This window comes from Neomonachus schauinslandi, chromosome 12 (assembly GCF_002201575.2).
Source record: "Neomonachus schauinslandi chromosome 12, ASM220157v2, whole genome shotgun sequence".
Lineage (NCBI taxonomy): Eukaryota > Metazoa > Chordata > Mammalia > Carnivora > Phocidae > Neomonachus > Neomonachus schauinslandi.
Window position 1 is genome coordinate 51,892,364 of NC_058414.1, and position 21,609 is coordinate 51,913,972.

The 21,609-nt window shown below is 39.1% G+C and overlaps 1 protein-coding gene across 1 annotated transcript in view; it reads left to right on the plus strand.

Moving 5' to 3' along the window:
- Positions 1-355: 355 nt before the first annotated feature.
- ITGB8 (integrin subunit beta 8) overlaps positions 356-21,609 on the plus strand; it is a 73,572-nt gene continuing 52,318 nt past the window's right edge. The window contains exon 1 of the mRNA XM_021689757.2: positions 356-1,049. Within this exon, the coding sequence (XP_021545432.1) occupies positions 923-1,049 (127 nt within the window). The 5' untranslated portion in view covers positions 356-922. The remainder of the gene's footprint in view (positions 1,050-21,609) is intronic.

Genomic DNA, 21,609 nt, shown 5'->3' on the forward strand with positions numbered 1-21,609 from the left:
TCCTCGCGGGGTGCACCGCAGAGTGCGCCAGCTGCCCGGGTTCTGGACGGCGGGACTCCTGAGCCGCACACTGGGGGCCAGAAGGACGAGGGCACGAAGCTCCCGCCCCGCGAGGCCGGGCTACTGCACCCTCGCGGAACCTCCCCTCCTGTACTAGCGGCCGTGCGCTCCACTCCCGGCCAAGCGGGGAGCTGCTATGCCTCGCTCTGTGTCCGCGGACGCCGGCGGGGACTTCTAGGGTGCTGCCGGAGCCGTTTCCCCCGCCTGCTGGCACCCCGCGCTTCCTCCCTCGCCAGCCAGGACATTGCCGTTTTGACTTTGCCCGTTGCTCAGCTGACGAGGCTGCAAAGCTGTAACTAAGTGGAATTGGCCTCCCTGCCCACCTGTGGAAGAAGCTCGCGCTGATTGATGCGCCATCGACTTTTTTCCCCTTCGGCCTCGCCGGCGTCCCCTCCCACAGATGTAGCATCACCCAGTGATAGTACTTTAGGCTGGTTTTTCCCCCAGGCTTCGGGCTTTGTTTGGGTTTGATTCTGTTTGGCTGTTCACTAAGCTGATTTATGCAGCAGAAGCCCCATCGGCTGGAGAGAAACAAAAGCTCTTTTCTTTGTCCCAGAGCGGGCTGCGGAGCCTTCGCTCGCGTCGCCGCCCCGGGCCATTGACCGTCAGAGGAGGTGCTTCTCGCGGAGACCGCGGGACCCGCTGAGCCGAGCTGGCAGGGCCTCGGGGACCCTGAGATGCCAAGCGGTGTCCGGGCCAGCGTACCTGCACTGCTTGCTCCGAGCCGCAGGGTCCGCCTGCTGGGCCTGCGGGCAACGTCCTAGCGACACTTGGCCCGCGGGCCCCGAGGTGCGCCCGGGAGTCGCCAGCGCGCAGCCGGATAGCAGCCAGGCGGCGGGCGCGGTGCGGGCTGCTTTGCATTATGTGCCGCTCCGCCCTGGCTTTTTTTACTGCCGCATTTGTCTGCCTGCAAAACTGCCGGCCTGGTCCTGCCCCGGTCCTTCGGGCGGCCTGGGTGTTTTTAGTTGTTCTTGGACTGGGTCAGAGTGGTAAGTTGTTCTGTTTTCTTTTGTTTTCTTCTCTTCCTCAAAGGTCTTGGGCTGTGACGAAGAACATCCTGGCCAGGTAAGTGGCCCAATGTCAGCCTCCAACTGCCCTGAGAACTTCTGAAGGGCGGGTGTGTGGCAGCGTCCTCCATTCAGGCGTCCCGAGGGAGGCCAGGTGTCAAGTATTTCCGCCCCGGAGTGACAGCAATAACTAATTGTACGAGGAGACTATGTGTGTTGCTCCCGGGTTTGGGGGAAGCAGTAATAGAATGGAAGTTTGGAAGAGTGGAAGCTCATATTTACATAAGCCAATTTAGGGGTTCTGCTCCATCCTTGAAGGCATCCTCCTTGAAGGCATCTTTGAGGATGCCCCCCCCCCCCATCTTTCTGCGTGTGGATCCACCTACCACTAGTATTTGATTCAAGGCTGAGGGTACATTGGAATAATGGGAGTGAGTTTTCTGGTTTTGAGTCCATGAAAGAAGAGGATGGCTGTATACAAGTTTCTTCTATCATAGGGCTCAGCTTGAATGAATTAAACACACTTGCAAAATATTCTTTAAGTCACCACTTTTTCAGCTTCAAAAAAAAAAAAAGTCCTAGCTAATTAATCCCTCAGTCACATCAAGCCCCTGAGAATAAGACCCTGAGATAGAAACCTAGACCAGGATTGACAGCTTTCAATCCAGGCAAGCCACTTCTATCAGAATTGCCTTGATTTGGAAAGGATACTTCTTTATAATGTATATTGTCCTTATTTTACAAATGAGGACAATATCTCCCATCCTAAATCACAAGAAAAGCTCAGGTCAAATAGTGCATGAAAAGGTGTGTTGGCACTTTTGAATTACGTGCAAATTTAAGGTGGTTGTACTGGATTGTTAGCAAACAGTAAAACGTACAGTAAGTAATAGTAGTAATCATCAATTTGCGATGAGTTCTTCTTGGTTTTAAACACAGGCCAAACATTTATTTTTGCCAATACAATGATTATTGCCAATTTTTTCTTTTTTTAAATTGCTTTATCTGTGTTTGGTCATCAAGCCCTTAAATTCTGTTAGCACCTTTCTCTGACCTCTCCTGTTGAAGTAGAGTTGTAATTGTTTTGTAGACTAAAATTTTCTCTTATGCTTTCAATTGATGTGGCATGTTTCTGCCTGAAGCTAATAAAAACGATCAAGTCATAATCTTATAAATAAGAGTTTAACATGGAAACATCCAGCTAGTTTCACTCATTTGTGCACATATAGTTGTCTAATGTTTGTTTCAAAGGAGAGTTACCCAGTTATGTGAAATGAGAGCAATTAAATTTTTTATCTTGTAGTTATTTTTTGGCTTATATGTTTATTTCAAAATACGTGAAATTTGAAGGCAAAGGAAATAGTAACATTCATTATCAATTATCTCTTCAGTGGAACTATGCATTGATTGCAGCAGATTTTCCACTGAGTATAATTCTGTCTAGTGTTAATATGTGATGAAGTATTTTTCTAGATTTAGTAAACATGCACACATACACACACAAGAGTAAAGTGACCAAGATTGTGTCAATAGAGTATATTTTGTCCCCAGTACATAGACAAAAAAGTGCTACTTGCCTCTAGAATTTACTACTAATAACAGTACTTTAAAAATATTCATTGAGCTTGTAAAGATCAGTAAAGTTCTCATGTAATAGCATTGTATTTCCATCCAGTGACTATAACTGGTTTTAAGCAAATACTATGAATGGGCTCCCTTGCACCTGCAGTTGTGAAAAGGGAATGCTTATCTGAAATCCGAACAAGGCATCCTTTTCCCAGTCTCTGTCAATATACAAAGGTTTCTGATGTATACTTGTTTGCGTTGCAGTTAAAATCATGCAAAAAATTTAAATTATAGCCAGTACAACTCAGAAAATTAGAGATCAGCATAAACTGTTGTACTTTCATGATATAGCTACAAGTCTCAAATTATATGTCTTCACAGTGCAAATTAGATGCTTAAAGCTGAATAGAAATTTAGGTATCAGTTACAAAAGAAATCTTGTTCCCTTGCTCAGTAGTTTACACCAAGGAAATGTTGAGGGCAATAAAGTCCTCAACACAAGGAACCATAAACTGCGCAACAACATAACTTTGGGTTTAATTTTTGAAGTAGGATTTATAGGTCCCAAATACATAGTGGACTTTTAATAATGAATATATGGTGAGCAAGGGGGATGCTGTTAATAAATCTGACCATTTTTCTGATCTAGAAAAATGTTTTTCAACTTTCCCTGGTGGAAATCACCGACAACTGGAGAAACAATAACAGTATAAAATGGTTAATGAGTAACTGGAAAACACTAAAGAATACTTAGTGGTTAATATTTGAAGAGTTAATGTAGCAACACTATTGTTTCTACATTTGCTCACTTTGAAAGGTTAAAAATCTTTTTTTACCTAAATTTTTATATAGCAATATAAGAGTGACAAATTTCAGAAATTACCATTTATTTTTTTTAAAAAGTGTTAACTATTTATTGCAATGAAATTTCACCTTCTGTGCATAATCAACTATTTATTCTTTTAAATAACAATCAGCTAGATTAGCATTGTTTTGTAACTGTAATATTATTTTACCTCAGAACATATTTCATATCACAAGTGTTCTTAGATTTCTTTATGCTTACCTAAAGTTAAGAGGATTTTTAAGAGAATCAAGGCTTCATTTTTAGAAGTCCAGTCTTCCAAAATATTTGTATAATAAGCGTCCAAATTAATTCTATCTTAAAGCAACTGAGACACTTTATGATAAAAAAAAAGTTTGTGCTGTATATGAAACGTCTTTGTGCTGTATATGAAAGCAAAAGAACTGATTATGATTTGGAAAAATTCCTGTGTCCTCAAATAGCTCCTTCACCTGTTAACGAATTATCAGAAATTTCACCATGTAATGGATTTCTTTGGATTAAGTATGGTATTGACAGTAGGTTTCTTTTAATTTTTAACTTTATATTTGGAAATTTTCAAACACATACAGAATTAGAGAAAATGGTATAAGGAATCACCCATCACCAGGCTTCATCAACTATCAACTCAGGGCCAACTTTTTTCATCTCTTCCCCTACTCATTTCATGTCCTTCCCCCAATAAGATTATTTTGAAGCAAATTTCATATCATTTTATCCTAAAATATTTCAGTAAATCACTGGAGGAGACACACTATCATTTGTCTCACAGCATGAATTTTTGAGTTGAAATTTAGGACTACAGGAGTGTTTACTATGCTTAAAGGAAGAAATGCAGAAGTGAGGGAGGAAGCAAAGACAAAGATAGTTTCAACCATTTACTTTTCAATGATTCTGTTATGGCTGCATTAAAAATATTTCTCTTAAAACTGTGCATATGTAACAGCTTTTTGGTATGCATGTATATGAAAAAGAAAAAATAGCATGAATAAATCTACTTCCCCAAACGAACGTCAGTTATTTTATCCCAGTGGAATCATAGGTATAACTTGTTTTGGGTTTCAGTTTTAAGGATTGTTCCCCCTGTCTCTGGAATCGTCAGTTTTTCTCCTCTCTACTGGATCATCTATAGCATATGCATACCCATACATGTTGTAATATCTCTCATCTTCTATTTCTCAGTTTCCTTTTTAGCAAAAATCCTTGAAAGAGTTGTCCATTCTTGCTGTCTCCAATTCTCCTCACCTTCTCTTTGAATCCATTGCAGTCAGGCTTGTGTTAATCACCTCTGCAGTTATACCGTCCTGTTAAGATCACAGTGCCCTCCCTATTGCCACAGCGGATAGCCCGTTTATAGTTTTCATCCCGCTGGCCTATCAATGTCAGCAAGTTGACACTGTTGACCACTCTCTCCTTCAAAACACTTCTTTCCTTGACTTCCTGAACCCACATTCTCTTGGTTTAAGCTCCTTCTCTCTCTCTGATGTTGGTTCTTCCTCCTGTCCCAACTCTAAATGTCAAAGTGGCTGAGGACTCAGTCCTCAAACTTTCTTTTCTGGGTATATACTGAGTCTTCAGATGGACTAATGCAGTTTTGGGTCTTAAATACCACTTGTATGCTGACAACTCCAGTCCTGACCTCTTCTCTGATCTCCAGAGGGGATAGCAAACTACCTATTGGGCATCTCCACTGTATGTCTAAAGGCAAAATCAACCTAATGTATTCAAAACCAAACATCCAGTTTTCTCCCCCAAGCTTGCTTCTTTCATACTCTTCCTCATCTCACTAAGTGATCAGCCACACTTCCAGTAGTACAGGGTAACACTTTGGTGGCATCCTTGATTTCTGTTTCTCTCACATTCCACAGTCACCACTCTGGTCCATGCCATTTTTTGCTTGAACTATTGAACGCCTACTAAACAGTCTTCTCTGCTTCACGGTGCAGCCAGACTTACCTTTTTAAAATGTGCCTCGGATTCTATCACTCCTCCCCTCAGAGCTCTACATGGTTTCTTCTCATCTATCTCAAATTGAAGGCCAAGTCTTTACATGGCTTCCAAGATCCTGATGACTTCCTGACCTCACCTCCTTATTCTCTTTTCCTCTCTCACTCTGTTCCAACAACACTGATCCTTGCTATATCTTGGATGTATGATGCATGATGCTACCTCCAATCTTGAACTCACTATTTCTCTGCCTGGAATGTGTTCCCATGAGATATATTTCTGATTCCCTCTCCCTTAGTTCTTCCAGATGTCTACTCAAATATCCTCTTATCAAAGAGGCCCTCTCTGTCCTCCTTATCAACACTATCTAGTGCCTTACCCTGGATCTTTATATATATATAGTAGCATCCCTGATATATTATGTATTTGTCTACTGTCTTTCTCTCTTGCTCCCAACCCAGCAACTACATTATAGCTTATAAGGGAAGATACTTTGCTCTCGTTTTAGTTATGGAAATGCCAGTTATGTAAAAGATGCTCAATACATATTTGTTGAATGAATGAAAGAATAAGTACATTTCTTCTCAGTTTTGTCATCACATTGATTCTCTGTTCATTCCAAGACAGGGCTTCATTTATTTTCTCTCAACCTCTCTAATCTTTATAACAAACAGATGAACTGAAGAATCAAGTCCCACTGTATTTATTAGATAATAACAGAACCTTCTTCCAGAAGAAAAATAAAGGTATTTCTATATTTAGTATAAACATCAAAAAATTGCCTAATAAGCCCATTTTGCTGTTAATTTTTTGTCCATTCACATTTGATAAAAGTTGAGTGAATCTTGTAACCTCTTTTTTTTTTTTTTTCAAAGTATACCATATCTTCAAGTGGTAGAAACATATATACAGGACTCTAAAAAGTAGGACTGACCAGGGGTGCCTGGGTGGCTCAGTCGGTTAAGCGTCTGCCTTCGGCTCAGGTCATGATCCCAGGGTCCTGGGATCAAGCCCCACATCAGGCTTTCTGCTCAGTGGGGAGCCTGCTTCTCCCTCTCTCTGCAGCTCCCTCTGCTTGTTCTCTCTCTGTCTCTTTCTCTCTCTGGCAAATAAATAAATAAAATCTTAAAAAAAAAAAAAAAGTAGGACTGACCAGGGCACCTGGGTAGCTCAGTCAGTTGAGCATCCAGGTATTGGTTTCAGCTCAGGTCATGATCTCAGGGTCTGGGATGGAGCCCCCTGTTGGGCTCTGTGCTCAAACAGGGAGTCTGCCTGAGGATTCTCTCCCTCTTCCTATGCCCCTCCTCCCCACTTGCTCGCTCTCTCAAATAAACAAATAAATATTTTAAAAAAATTAAGACCGACCAGGTATAAAAGAAATAATTGTACCAGCTGATAATTTTTTCCAATGTATGTTTAAGTTTTAAAGATAAATTATTTATTCATGAACATATACAACTGGTAAGCTAATTAAGCCTTAATTAGACCAAAAACAAAATTAGTTAATAATTTTAATGAACAAAGAGGAGTTGGGAGGTATTATTTAGGAGAGTAAGGGTTATCTTTGAATAGGTTTTAATATAGGCAATAACAAGATATATACGATAATCAGTTTTCATTCCCATATTTTTATGAGGCATGAGAAATATGATATAGCAACAGTATATTGCCTTTTCAATCTTCCTATTCCCCATTTTGAATGAACCTTCCTGAAAACAAAGTGTTTGAGATAACCTGGTCTTTGTTGCTCAACAGTTTAGAGCCTTTTCTGCCACGCCTGTTAAATTTGACCTATCCAGGTATCAACAGTTGGGTGTTAAATTCCTCATTTTGTTCACCACCACCACCACCACCACCACCCACACAGTCATTTTACTTTTCACTAGCTGGGTGTCAGAGGGTATTGCTTTGATCTAAGTTTCTTTAGACTCTAATAAACAGGAGCCAATCCTCTACAGGGACCATCAGTTTTCTTGAAAAGTAATAAACTATTTGCCTTGTTATGTAGTCTTTCTCTTGTCTGTACTTAATAAGCTAAGATGCTCAAAGCATCCCCCTTGAAAATGCCTGTTGTATAGCAGTCTGTCATTTAAATGATGTCTTTTTGCTGCTTTGGTGAGTCTCATTGAGTAACTGCTATAAAAATGGTGTTACTTGTGATATTATTGAATCTTACCTTACCAAACTGACATAAGGAAATAGTCTTTTTATATGTTCATCAAATAACCTAACGATATTCATAACCAACCCTGTACTGTATATGCTTAAGTCCTTCTTGGTCCTCAAAACTAGTCCCTGTTGTAGCCCAAATCTATACATTTAGAGTTTTGCCAGCATGAGAATGCTGAGCCCTATATATGTTCTCCAGTTATATATGAAATGCATTCTGGAAGCTGTATATTGATTATAAAATAAAAGCAGCCATAGAAAAAATAATATTTTATGATGATTCATATTGTATTTTATTAAATTGAACAATTAAATTACTGAGCTTAAGTAAGTGACCTAATTGTTAATCTCTAAAAATGTCACTTTCCCCATTATATCCTAAAGAAATCATGTAAGTGTGACTTCTATATGTAGTGAAAAGAAAGTATAATGCTCATGTCATGTAACAAACACTTGGGTAGCTCTCATTCTATACAGTTCACTGATCTAACTGATGCACCACATTAATTTAATCTTCATACTAATACTATAAGATAGGTAGAATTATCATCTCTGTTTTAGAGATGACAAAACTGAAGCACAGAGGAGATAACTGGCTCAAAGTCACCTAGCTAGAAAGTAGAAGAGATGAGATTTGAACTCTGTTATGTTGCCTCTTACCTTCTTGAAAAATTTCTGGATGTTGCTCTAAGTTACACATTCACTGTGACTGTCACATGAAAGAGGACCTTCACACACTCCTGTGGGGATTCCTGAGTCCTACCCTGTAACAATGTTACTGACACAGAATAACTACAGATGGGAATATACTGATTTGAGAATTGGGGGCATGATCAAAGCATACCTCCGGTGGAAGCTCCCAAATGCTCTCAGCCCATCTTAAATATACCTCACTATGGTTAGTTTCCTGTCATAGTGAGAATGGAGACAAGACATGTGGCTTTATGGGAGTAACCTGGAATGTAACTGTGCCTCACACAGGATTTCCAATGTGTTACAGATGTGTATGACTTGTGGTTATGAGAGAGAAAGAAAAAGAGACTGATCTACTAAGTATGTGGTTACCTGTTCAGTCAAAAGTGTTCAAAGGGACAAAATCACAGTATATGAGTCAGACTGCTGATCATCATAAGACTTATGACGTTCCTAGCTGCTTGGAGCTACTCTATTATAGCTTGATACTTTATATTGTTTAATATATTTACATTATTTTGTCTCCATGAATTTTTACTAAAGTAGGTAATTCTTTGGCTGTTAAATATTTGCAGTGATTAGCCATGTTTAGCAGTATTGGTTATTTAGAGCATTTCCAGTATATACTAGGCTGAGGGAATATACTATGATGCTTTCTTCAGGCATAAGTTTTTGCTGTTGATTTTTTTTTTTGGTAGTTTTATAATTTTATTTGACAGTCAGCAGTTAGTTTTCATCCATATTGACTATAGATTTTTGAAAGCTGTGACAGGTACATGGGTAACCAGAAATATAGAGCTTATTTGGTGAATCTTCATCTTTATGTGTTCTGGACAACCAAATACATATTCAGTGTAGGACATTCCTTATTCCTTTGACCCAGAGAGCTCTGTTGAGCCTGGTGTCAATGCACATATCTAGAGTTCCCTTTTCCTTCATGGAAAATTTCCAGGCCCTCTTTGAGTGCCTGAGGGGCATGGTTCTTAAAGTCCATTCCATGGATGCACTTTTGAATGCCCTTAGTGTATTCCCTGGTCACCCTCTCATTAAGGGCATGCCCTTCTTATCCTTGTCACTCTTCTTTGAGGGGGCCATCCAAGGAACACAAGGGATTATGTCCCTTCAGGGAGAAGTTCGATGCTGAGACATCAAAGGCTCTACCCAAGCACTAGGAATACAGTAGAGAGCAAAACAAAATTCCTTCTGTCATGATGCTTACATTCTAATTGAAGAGGATAAATATATGTATTATGCATGTGCTTATGTGTATATATAAACGTATGTATGATAAAATATATATTTTATACATATAAAATATAACATACATATTTTATTACATATGATATGTATATGTCATATATATACACATATGGTAAAAAGAAGAAAAAATAGAGCAGAGTGAGAAATTGTCCTGAGAGAGAGAAAGACTGAGAGAGGCTGTTATTATATATGAGAGTCAGATCAGGCTATTTTAATAAGATGACATTAAATTTTTAATTTTTTCTTTCTACGGTCCACTTAAGGCATTTCACAATCTTTCCTATGGTTCAGCTCCTCTAAAAAGGAGGGGAAAGATATGTTAGGATTTCCAAGTTGATAACAATAATAGGAATTTTCTTCTCTTTTGCTATTAAAGGTGATCAAATTCTCACTTATGGCTAGGAAGAGAAGAGATGTAAGGCAGTGAAGGGGTGACAAGATGATAAATAAGTGGGTGAGACTAGGTAAGATGTTTAAAGGAAAATGGAGATTTTTATTTTTTTAACATCAATTCTTTGTCCATAATGGTTTCTCAAGTTTATCTCCTCTTTTTAATACAATGCTGCTAGAGTAGGGAAAGCCTGAAATATCCTTCATTCTATGAGCTTCCTAACTGATCTCCAGCATTTCAAATCTTTGTCCACATTTTTCCTTTCTACTCAGAACCTTCTATGGCTCCCAGTGTCTTCAGGCTGTTCCACATTGCAGACAGATTCCTACCAGAGCATCTCATGCCTAACTCTCTGAATCCTTGTTCATGTCCCATGTCCCATCACACCCACCTATGACCTTCTTAAGAGAGAAACTGCAGGGCACCAGAGTGGTGCAGTTGGTTGAGCAACTGACTTTTGGTTTCAGCTCCTGTCATGATCTCAGGGCCCTGATCTCAGGGTCTTGAGATCCAGCCACGCATCGGGCTCCACACTCAGCATGGAGTCTGCTTAAGACTCTCTCTCCCTCTTTCCCTGCCCCCCTTCCTCGCTCTCTCTCTTAAATAAATAAATAAATCTTAAAAAAAAAAAAGAGAGAAAGAGAGAGAAACTTCCTGATGGTTCTGTGTCTCCAATGCCTGGCATACAGTAGGTCCTAATAAACTATTTGAAATAAATGACTCATTGAGTGAGGTGAGGATAATAGTGATTAGCTTAAGGGCACCTGGGTGGCTCAGATGGTTAAGCGTCTGCCTTCGGCTCAGGTCATGATCTCAGGATCGAGTCCCGCATCGGGTTCCCTGCTCAGTGCAGAGCCTGCTTCTCCCTCTCCCTCTGCCACTCCCTCTGCTTGTGCTCTTCTGTCTATCTCTCTGTCAAATAAATAAATAAAATCTTTAAAAAAAAATAGTGATTAGCTTAAAATTGGGTATCTAAGCAAATAAGCCTCTTTAGCTCTAATCCTCATTCGAATTTGAACTTGAAGAAATAAAGTTTTCTTTTAAAAATGAGTTCTACTAGGGCGCCTGGGTGGCTCAGTTGGTTGAGCGACTGCCTTCAGCTCAGGTCATGATCCTGGAGTCCCGGGATCGAGTCCCACATTGGGCTCCCTGCTCAGCAGGGAGTCTGCTTCTCCCTCTGACCCTCCCCCCTCTCATGTGCTCTCTCTCTCATTCTGTCTCTCAAATAAATAAATAAAATCTTAAAAAAAACAACAACAAAAAAAACCTTTAAAAAAAAAAAGTGAGTTCTACTATAAAAGTTTTAATGCCATAAAATACACTTGTTTCTGCTTTCTCAGTCCACTCCAGAGAGCAGTTTCTTGGCTTTATAGGCAAATCTTTAGCAGAGATCAAAATAGAGATTTTATTTTTTTTAATCTACCTTTTATAAAATTGTTTTCCTTTTGAATTTCTGTGATAATTACTTGCATTGTTGATAATTAAGTATAAAAAATAATCCTGATCCTCTACCCTCAATCTGTACTTTAAAATTGCTTTCTATTTAGATCATACAAACTGGAATTTATAGTCATTTAACCAAATACTAAAAATGGTATTGAAAACAGACTATTCTAATCCATTTAATCATTATTCATTCATATTTTCTTAAAACATCTATAGCTTTGTGTCAGGCATGGTTCTGGGTTCTGGAATTAAAAGAATAACAATAGTTAACATTTGTGAAGTATTTTCTGTATGCCAGGTACCCTTCTGTACATATGGTGTAAAAATATATCCTTTAATGCCCACAATCCTCTGAGGTATGTACTCTGATAATTCCCATTTATAGTTAAGCAGACTAATTAAAGAGATATTGAATAACTTCTTCAAGATCTCTTAGCTAATAAGTAATGTGACTCTACATCCTCAATTATCATTACAGACTGTCTTCTAGGGGTGAGAAGAGTCCCTCCTCTGGCCCTCCCCACAGGCAAGTTATCTATGTTGTAGGACTATTCAGAGTCTTTGGTCCCCTTCTAGATCATCTCCAGAATTCTCTGCCCAAACAGCCCCAAATTACTTTCAGGGCCATCCTTTGGGTAGACTGTGCTACCTGTATGCCAAACTCCAAGAGAGGGGAAGTAAACAGAGCTTGGAAATGCACGCTGGAGTGTCCATGCTGGTAAGTGATAGGCTTCTTGCAATGCAGAATAAAACTAGAAGTAAGAGAGAAATGGAGCAGATCAGGGGCTGGAGGGGCAACACTTTATACAGTGCCAAGTTGCCAGACAGAAATCTAAAGAGTCTGAAATTCTAAATTCAACCTAGCCTTCTAGCATATTATCAGTGTATATTTATCAAGATAAGAAAATAGAATTTATTTTATTTAATGATTTCTTAGTCTGGGTTGTAACTGTTAAATATTTAGTCTTGTTAGGCCCACCACCATTTTTACTCTTGCTCGGGGCCCTAAAGAAGTTAAGACAGACTTGTCTAGTAATTTATATATTACTCTAGGAAGAGTGACAAACAATGAAAACACCAGTGCTCATTGCATAAGGAAAACTACCTCATGTCAAGGTGCTTTTATTTGTTAGTAATGAAATGCCTTTTGGTAAACTCTAAGATGTGAACAGATAACCCTGAATCCTATTTTCTTGCAAAGAGTGTTACAGTAGGAGTCTAGTGTATGCATATTTTTAATTTAGTTTTTCCTTTTTACTTCCCCTATTAATTTAAAATATGTCACAGAAAGGAATATTTTACTGACATGAATTAGCCAAATTTGGTTGAATTATTCAGCTGGCATATATTTAATATCTATAAGTGAATTAATAGGTAAACATTTCCATACTACTTTCATGGATTAAAGGCCTATTTTTCATTTTAAAAATCAATCTTGGGGCACCTGGGTGGCTCAGTCTGTTAAGCCTCGGCCTTCGGCTCAGGTCATGATCCCAGGGTCCAGGGATCGAGCCCCACATCAGGCTCCCTGCTCCGCGGGGTCTGCTTCTCCCTCTCCCACTCCCCCTGCTTGTGTTCCCTCTCTAGCTGTGTCTGTCTCTGTCAAATAAATAAGTAAAATCTTAAAAAAAAAAATCAATCTTAATGTGACCTCCTTTCTGTTCAGAGTAAGTAAATTAGTATAATTTACATATCAAAGAAAAATAATGAAAGTCAAAATGGTTTTCCATTGGGATTTTATAATTTAATTAAAACAGGCCTACCTTTCAACAAAAGTACTGGGATCAATTCATGCGAGGAAACTACTAATATTAAACAGACTTATTAAAATTACCTTCCCAGGATGCCTGGGTGGCTCAGTCAGTTAAGCGTCTGCCTTTGGCTCAGGTCATGATCCCAGGCTCCTGGGATGGAGTCCCACAAGTCCCACATTGGGCTACTTGCTCAGCAGGGAGCCTGCTTCTGCTTCTCTCTCTGCCTGCCGCTCCCCCTGCTTATGATCTCTCTCTCTCTCCCTCTCTCTCTGACAAATAAATAAAATATTTAAAAATAAATAAGTAAATAAAATTACCTTCCCTAAGTTATTTTTTTAGAAGTTCCCAACTAAAATTAGTTTAGGAAATAAGAGTAAGATCATTAAATTAGAATTGCAATGTTAAATTATAGTGGTCTTATTGTATATATACTCAAGATGATTTTTAAAAATGCTTTTGAGTGCTTGTTATTTAAAGTACTAAATGTTCATATTTTATTTTTTTAAGGATTTTATTTATTTATTTATTTGAGAGAGAGAGAAACAGCATGAGAGGGGAGAGGGTCAGAGGGAGAAGCAGGCTCCCCGCTGAGCAGGGAGCCTGATGTGGGGCTCGATCCCAGGACCCTGGGATCATGAACTGAGCCGAAGGCAGATGCTTAACCAACTGAGCCACCCAGGTGCCCCTAAATGTTCATATTTTAAAACAACATAGAAGGTTTTAAAAAGTGGCCTTTCATGATAACCTTATCAATGAGCCAACAATCATTACTATAGTGGTTTTGGAGAAGTGTTATCTCTCTTTCCCAGGTGTTTTTATTATTTTGTTTTACTTTGTTTTTTTTTTTAATCAACAAATACTGTTCCATTTGTCAAATTCAGTCTGTTGCCATTCCAGGTCAGTACTGGTGCAGTTTCATTTAGAAAACTGCCTCTCAAAATCACAGTCCCCAGATTGTATGGAGAAAGGAAAAGTACCTGCCAAGGGCTAGTTCAAGCCAAAGTCCATGAGAGAGACCAAGTTTAGAAGTGGAGGGGAAGTCTGGTAATGAAGGCAGGAAGATGAAAGACAAGAAATGTAGCTGTGAAGAAATAAATGTACCAAATATGTCTTACTAGGTATGTGAAGTGGGCAGTTGCTTTTGGCCAGGGGTGTTTTGATGTTTTGCATGGTTTGGGATCAAACTTCCTTTTATGATAGAAAAAATTGGTATTTCGAGATATGCCAATGGTAAGGTGCAGCCACAGTTGAGGTACTGTTTGTTCCACATACACATATGGTACCAGGGTCCTACCCTTTGAATTGAACCACAAACACTTCCCCAGATACAAGCATTTTTCCTGATTTGAGTGGAGAGCATATATTTAGTAAAATTCCCTAGTAACTGTGACAGATACTGGGTAGAGAAAGGAGCTGGGTGGAAAGCTTCTTCTTATGGAATGAGGGATTACCACTATGCTCCAAAGCAGACTGAGAATATTATGAGGTTGAACAAGGAAAATAGTTAAAAGAAGAATTCAAAATTCTACAAGATTAGGCTGACAGTAGGTACCTTAAGGAATGCCAAACTAGGAAATGTCTTTCCTTATTGCCAGCTTGCTAGGAGGCTGAACCGGCTCTGCCTGGTAGTGTAAGGTATTCACTGACAGCAGTAGAACAAAGAATGGGAGAAAGTTTTTGGGTGTGTAGGAATTGCTGTAGAACTGGCTGTTCTAGTTGGAAACAAAGAACTCACTGTAGCAGAACTGTATTGTTGGCAGAAAAAAAAAATGACCTAGCTGGTCTCTTTTTTAGTACAAGGCATACCTCCCAAGGTGTTGCTTTTTTGTCTTTGTGTGCATTTGGTCTGAACTTTTATTGAATTTATTGAATTGAAGACAAGCGGAATGTAATTTGCAAAAGAAAACCCTCTAGAAATGATAGATGGGGCTTAAGTTCCAAGGGAATTCATTTGGAGGATAGTAACACTGAAAAAAAACCCTCAAGAAGAGAGTAAGTTTCAGGCCGTCTGAATTTTGGTTAAAAAGGTCCCTTTTGGGAGTGTTTCAGCCATAACCATCTAGAACCAGAGCCTTAAGGTGAGGGCCAACGTAAGATAACCACAGTGCCTAATGTCTGAAGTTGGTAATGGAAACACAACGACTAAATGTTATTAGTACCAGTCTCTAGTTCGTAGGATATAACATGTTTGATGCCTCTTGAAGAATTCAAAGCCACATAATGTTTGGTGACATTTCATGGGACGATGATGGGACGGGAGAGGGGAGTGGGTTTCTGAGCATGTCCTGCGCCTTCCTGAAGGCAGCACAGCACAGCTGGAGAATGAGGCCAGGGCTCCCTGTGAGGGTGCACATGGTATTAATATACATGTCCAGGACTAACCCTTGGCTACTTAGAGGTCAGCATAGTATTGACGCCAGAGGGCAATGCTCTCTGAGAACAGGGTCACAGACTAGATTATCTGCTGATAGACTTGATGGGGCAGAAACTGACTTATTATAAAAAGTCAGATCTCAGGGGCGCCTGGGTGGCTCAGTCAGTTAAGCGTCTGCCTTCAGCTCAGGTCATGATCCTAGCGTCCTGGAACAGAGCCCCACATCGGACTCCCTGCTCAAGGGAGAGCCTGCTTCTCCCTCTCCCTCTGCACTCCCCCCACCCCACTCATGTTCTCTATCTCAAATAAATAAATAAAATCCTAAAAAGAAAAAGTCAGATATCACTTTCATGGTTTCATGATCTAGAGGTCCCTCATGAGAATTCCCTACCACAGTTCCTGGCCCCAGGGATTGATAATGGCTCTGCCCTAGGTGGGATTTGGATTGATTTGGATAATTACATGGAATCAGATGAGGCCAAAAACCATGAGCAAGGGCATGAATACATTGTAAAATTTTTGAAAGTGTCTGGGAATACCAAAGATGGGGAGGGTCATATTAAAAAAGAGCTTAGGACTTTGAAAGAATAGAAACTGATACTTTTGGGAGATGGGGAGGTAGAGAGTTAGGGAGAGCCTTACAAGCAGCCAGTGAGAATGAAGAGAAGACTAAAGCATTGGTTGAAGATTTACCCAAAGAAAGATGAACTCTGATAAAGCTAAGTTCTGATGAAGGAGAAGTAGTAGCTGGACCATTTGGGGACATATGGAGAATATGGAGCAAGAATTTCATAGGACAATACAGACTATAGGTTAGTTCATTATATAGTATCACTATTAAATGTCCTGAATTCACCAATTCTTTGGTGGTTTTATAAGAGAATATCCTTGTTCTTAGGAAGTACACACTAAAGAAGATGAGGTAAAACATTATCAACTAATACATATGTATAAAGAAGTACCTAGTCAAATTCCACCCAATGAAATTAAACTGGACAATTATTATTTGAAATAGTTTAAGGTAATTAAAGTATTATAGAAGATTAAATTTCTATCCTATAAGACAGGTGAAAATCTTTTCACTATAATTCAGAATTTTCTTTGTCTGAACCCAAAAGTAAAATGAGTTTTATAAAAGACACTTAAGTATTTAGGATCATCTTTGGCACTGGAGATAGAAGAAACTTTACTATAGAGAATAGAATATAAAATATATTATTAATGTGTACTTTAAGCTGTATTAGTATTATCAGTAATAATAGTATTAATTACTAAGATACTTAATCTTTCATTTGGTATTACTACACACTCCTTTCAATTTTTCATACGGCTGAAGGCTTGCAAGAAGTTCCTGATAGAATATAAAAAATAATTTTTGAATATGAAAAATAATTTTATCATCCAACAACTGAGCTAAATCTATTTGAAGGAGCATTAAAATAATTTACCCCTGGGGGCGCCTGGGTGGCTCAGTCGTTAAGCGTCTGCCTTCGGCTCAGGTCATGATCCCAGGGTCCTGGCATCGAGTCCCGCATCGGGCTCCCCGCTAGGCGGGAAGCCTGCTTCTCCCTCTCCCACTCCCCCTGCTTGTGTTCCTGCTCTCGCTGTCTCTCTCTCTGTCAAATAAATAAATAAAATCTTTAAAAAAATAATAATAATTTACCCGTTGATCTGAATGGAAGTCATGTAAATCAGATAAGTACAGTGTAGGGATAAAAGACTTTAGTTACCCACTAACTGATCTGTAAGTATCTGTAAGTCAGGATTTATGTGAGGTGTCATTGGCTTACCTTTTAAAAACCACATGAAGTAATTTAATATTTTTGTATATACTACCAGGAAAGAAATATGTTTCCTCACTGTGCACTCACTGTGCTTTAGGTAACAAAAAATACTCCATCTAAGTTAATTTCCAAAGCTAATTTTAAATAAAATGTATTGATATAATTTACATTAACAAACTGCATCTCTTTAAAGTGCCCATTAGTGGGTTTTGACAGATGTATAGGCCTTTGGAACTACTGCTATAATCAGCATAAAGAACATTTCTATCCTTCAGAAAGCTTGTTTGTGCCTCTAAGCTGACAGTGTTAAAACAAAACAGTGAGGGGCGCCTGGGTGGCTCAGTCGTTAAGCGTCTGCCTTCGGCTCAGGTCATGATCCCGGGGTGCTGGGATCGAGCCCCGCATCGGGCTCCCTGCTCCGCGGGAAGCCTGCTTCTCCTCTCCCACTCCCCCTGCTTGTGTTCCTGCTCTCGCTATGTCTCTCTCTGTCAAAGAAATAAATACAATCTTTAAAAAAAAAAAAGCATTGCACAGTTCTGTTAGTTTATGGGAATATCTTAAGATACAATTTATAATATGGAAGACATTTTATTTTATTGTTTTAAAGATTGTATTTATTTCTTTGACAGAGAGAGACATAGCGAGAGCAGGAACACAAGCAGGGGGAGTGGGAGAGGAGAAGCAGGCTTCCCGCGGAGCAGGGAGCCCGATGCGGGGCTCGATCCCAGCACCCCGGGATCATGACCTGAGCCGAAGGCAGACGCTTAACGACTGAGCCACCCAGGCGCCCAGAACTGTGCAATGCTATTAAGCAAATGTTCTCCACCAATCATGTCCTTTTAACTCAGACTCTATATTTAAAAAATTTTTTAGAGCACATAAAAAGGAGGAGCACTTTCTCTGCTTCATTAGCCAGGAAGCAAAACCCCAGCAAAGTTAAATTATCAAGCCAAGGTCAGAGAATAGGCAGTTATGGACAAGAACAAGTTCCCTGCTTCCCTCTTCCAGATTTGGCTTCCTGGACAGAACTGGAAATTCACAAATGGAAATAGCAACTGCAAACACCATTTCAAGTGCTTCTGCCTAATTAGCATGCAGCCCAGAGCTGTCCCCTGGCAAAGGGTTGGGGAAACACAGTTGTAAAAGGATAAGTTCTCCATTATGCTGAAAAACTGCCAACCAATCTAATTTAGGCACTCAGCACTCAGTGAGATGTTTAGGCTGGAGCTTCAGTGTTAAAACTCAAGGTTTCCTTGTACATGGAAATAAAATGAATTTTGAAAAGGGCACTGTAGTATTTAGGGAGGTCTTTGGCACTGATGACAGAAAATAATCCTGCTGGGGCAACCTAACATCCTCATCTTGAGAGTGGGACGGATAATAGGAAAAGCAATGACATACTACTTGTATGGAAGAATTATCTTGAGGTCCACGGGAATTATTATTGAGTCATTACTTAAGGACTAATAAAAGTTTAATTAGCAAGAGCTTTAAATCATACTTTGGCATAATTGTCTTTATGTCATTCTCTATTGCATATAGGACATTATTCAAGAGAAAAGTCTTGATAGTTAGAACTGGGTTCCAACTTGGTCTCTGTACTCACTTGCTGTGTGACTTTAGGATGAGACTTTCCCTAAGCTATAGTTCCCCATCTTTACAGATGGGCATGGTTTCCTCATAGGGTTTTTCTAAACTTCCAGTGAAATAATACATATAAGGTGTTTGGTAGAGGACCCAAAACCAAGTAATCATTTAATAAATATTTATTCTTTTTTATTTTCCCTAATTTATCCTATTGTATATATGGGTTTGCTTTTTGAAGTGGCAGAGTAAAATATAAATACCTTTCTGGTCTTTGAAATCTAATTGCAGGAAAGCCAAATGCTAAATGAACTAAAATTCACTTTGGGTCCTAATTTATTTTTTACTTAGAACAAAATTCTTTACAGTATAAAGTGTTTCTTTGTTTTTCTAATCAAGTACACACCTGCAATATGACTTCAGGTTTAAAAAACGTAATGTAGAAAACGCATTCCTACTATCCTGGGGCATTTCTTTTACATCCTTAACTATGACATTTGAGGTTTTGATGTGAATAGCGATGTGATTTTTTTTTTTTTTTTTAAGTGGGAGAAAGGAAATTCATACCTGCCAAGAGTTGGAGAGGAAAATAGGAAGAGCCCCTGGAACTCTAGTATGTTAGATTAAAAACATTATTTAGAGGAACAGAGTGGGAAACCGGTGAATATTTTGGCTTTTATAAAAAGGGAGTGTGCCTCATAAACAGGACAGTTGGAATGTATGGAAAAGTTCCAGTTAAAACAAGACACAAAGCACATGACTAATATTGCTTTTCCAAGTTAGACAAATGCAGCTTTAACCAGAATTTGCCTCAGAGGGGCCTCTGGAACCCTCCCTGAATCGAGATTTTGATCCTTGTTGAAGTTCCAAGTCTGAAGAAGGAAAGCTATACTGGGAGATGCTGTGCTTTGACCTCATCTTTCTTCCCGAGTTTCTCTCACTTCCTCACAAATTTACCCCAGATGAGTGTCAGAAGACAAACTGATGTGCTCAGGTAAGGGAGCAAATGCAAAACTGAATTTGATCGTCTTCAGGAACAATTCTTGCTATACATAGTTGAAAACCTTCTTGGCCCACCAAGAGAAACTTCACTGTGTAGAAAATAATATCAACTGCAAAGTCATTTTTTTTTAAAGATTTTATTTATTTATTTGAGACAGAGAGAATGAGAAACAGAGAGCATGAGAGGGAGGAGGGTCAGAGGGAGAAGCAGACTCCCTGCCGAGCAGGGAGCCCGATGCGGGACTCGATCCCGGGACTCCAGGATCATGACCTGAGCCGAAGGCAGTCGCTTAACCAACTGAGCCACCCAGGCGCCCTGCAAAGTCATTTTTGAATGCAAACAACAAGTATTCTTTATACTCTTTCATCTCCTTCCCACACCTAAGAATATATGTCAAAATATGTAAAATAGAAAATATACATAAACATATATGTGTTCATATATAAAATCTAAAAACAGTCACAAATTTCAACCAGATTTCTGCACTGTACCTGTCCTTCAAAACCTGTCAGGCCCTCCTTCATGTGATGAGATTCCTTCATTACTAACTCAGGGCATTCCCTTTCTCCTGACATTTCCTATAACCTTAGCATGGATTGCCTTGTTTATTGTTTTCATTTCTTGTTCGACACCACCAAACTAATGTGCATTTAGGGTGATCTTAGACTTCAGCTCACCTGAGAAGTTCGAATTCATACCGTTGCCCCAGTGTACTTAATAGTGCCCTCTTTCAAATTAAAAAGTGTTCTTATGTAGAGCATAATTTATACAGTTATCCATTGTATGCTGCAATCAGATCTTTTTCAAAGCTAAATTGACTAAAGTGTGTGTAAATGAATCACAAGGAAAGGCTGTGATATGACCTCACCAGACCAGCCTTGTGATGGCCCATTTCAACACAAATGAGCATCATTTGTGGCTTCACAATGGTTCTTGTAAATTCTATCATGAACAAGAGTTTTGCTTTTTGCCATCCTTGCCCACTTTAACTTCTGACTCATGTTGCGATTGCCCCAAACAGGGCAGGGCAGACAGATGGAATCCGTGTAGCATTGCCCTAACATTTCTTAACCTGCCCAGCATTGCAAGTAGCTTTCCCCCCTGCTTTTGTTCTCTAAAAATCTTTATGCTAGCAGAAAACCCTATTGAACTCATGTGAATTTTTTCTATGTAACAAGGGAGGTTGAAACTTTTCCCTGAAACATAAAGATTACACATAATAAAACCCTAATAAACCTGGTTAATGAGAAGAAAAGATTAGTGTGATTTCATAACATCGGCATTACAAGGAAGTTGTGCTCAGGAAAAACTACTCAACCTTATAGGGATAAAGAACATTTGCTGAATTGAAATTTGATTTAGATCTGGGCAATAAGAAAACAATAAGTGAATTGGTGGCTTTGCATCTGATAATGGTAGCATTAAAAAGTGCTATTTCAATTCAGTATCATTCCCATCACATATTCAGGGTTCTTTAGAAAGAAATTACCCTTGCTTTAAAATAAATCAGTAGATCCCACTCCCCCTGCTTGTGTTCCCTCTCTCGCTGTGTCTCTCTCTGTCAAATAAATAAATAAAATATTTAAAAAATAAATAAATAAATAAATAAATAAATAAATCAGTAGAACTGTACACTATCAGAAGACCAAATGTAAAGAAACTTGTCACTATATGTTGGTTTGTGTTTTTTCACATTTGAAAACATCAAGATGAGCTCATCTAGATAT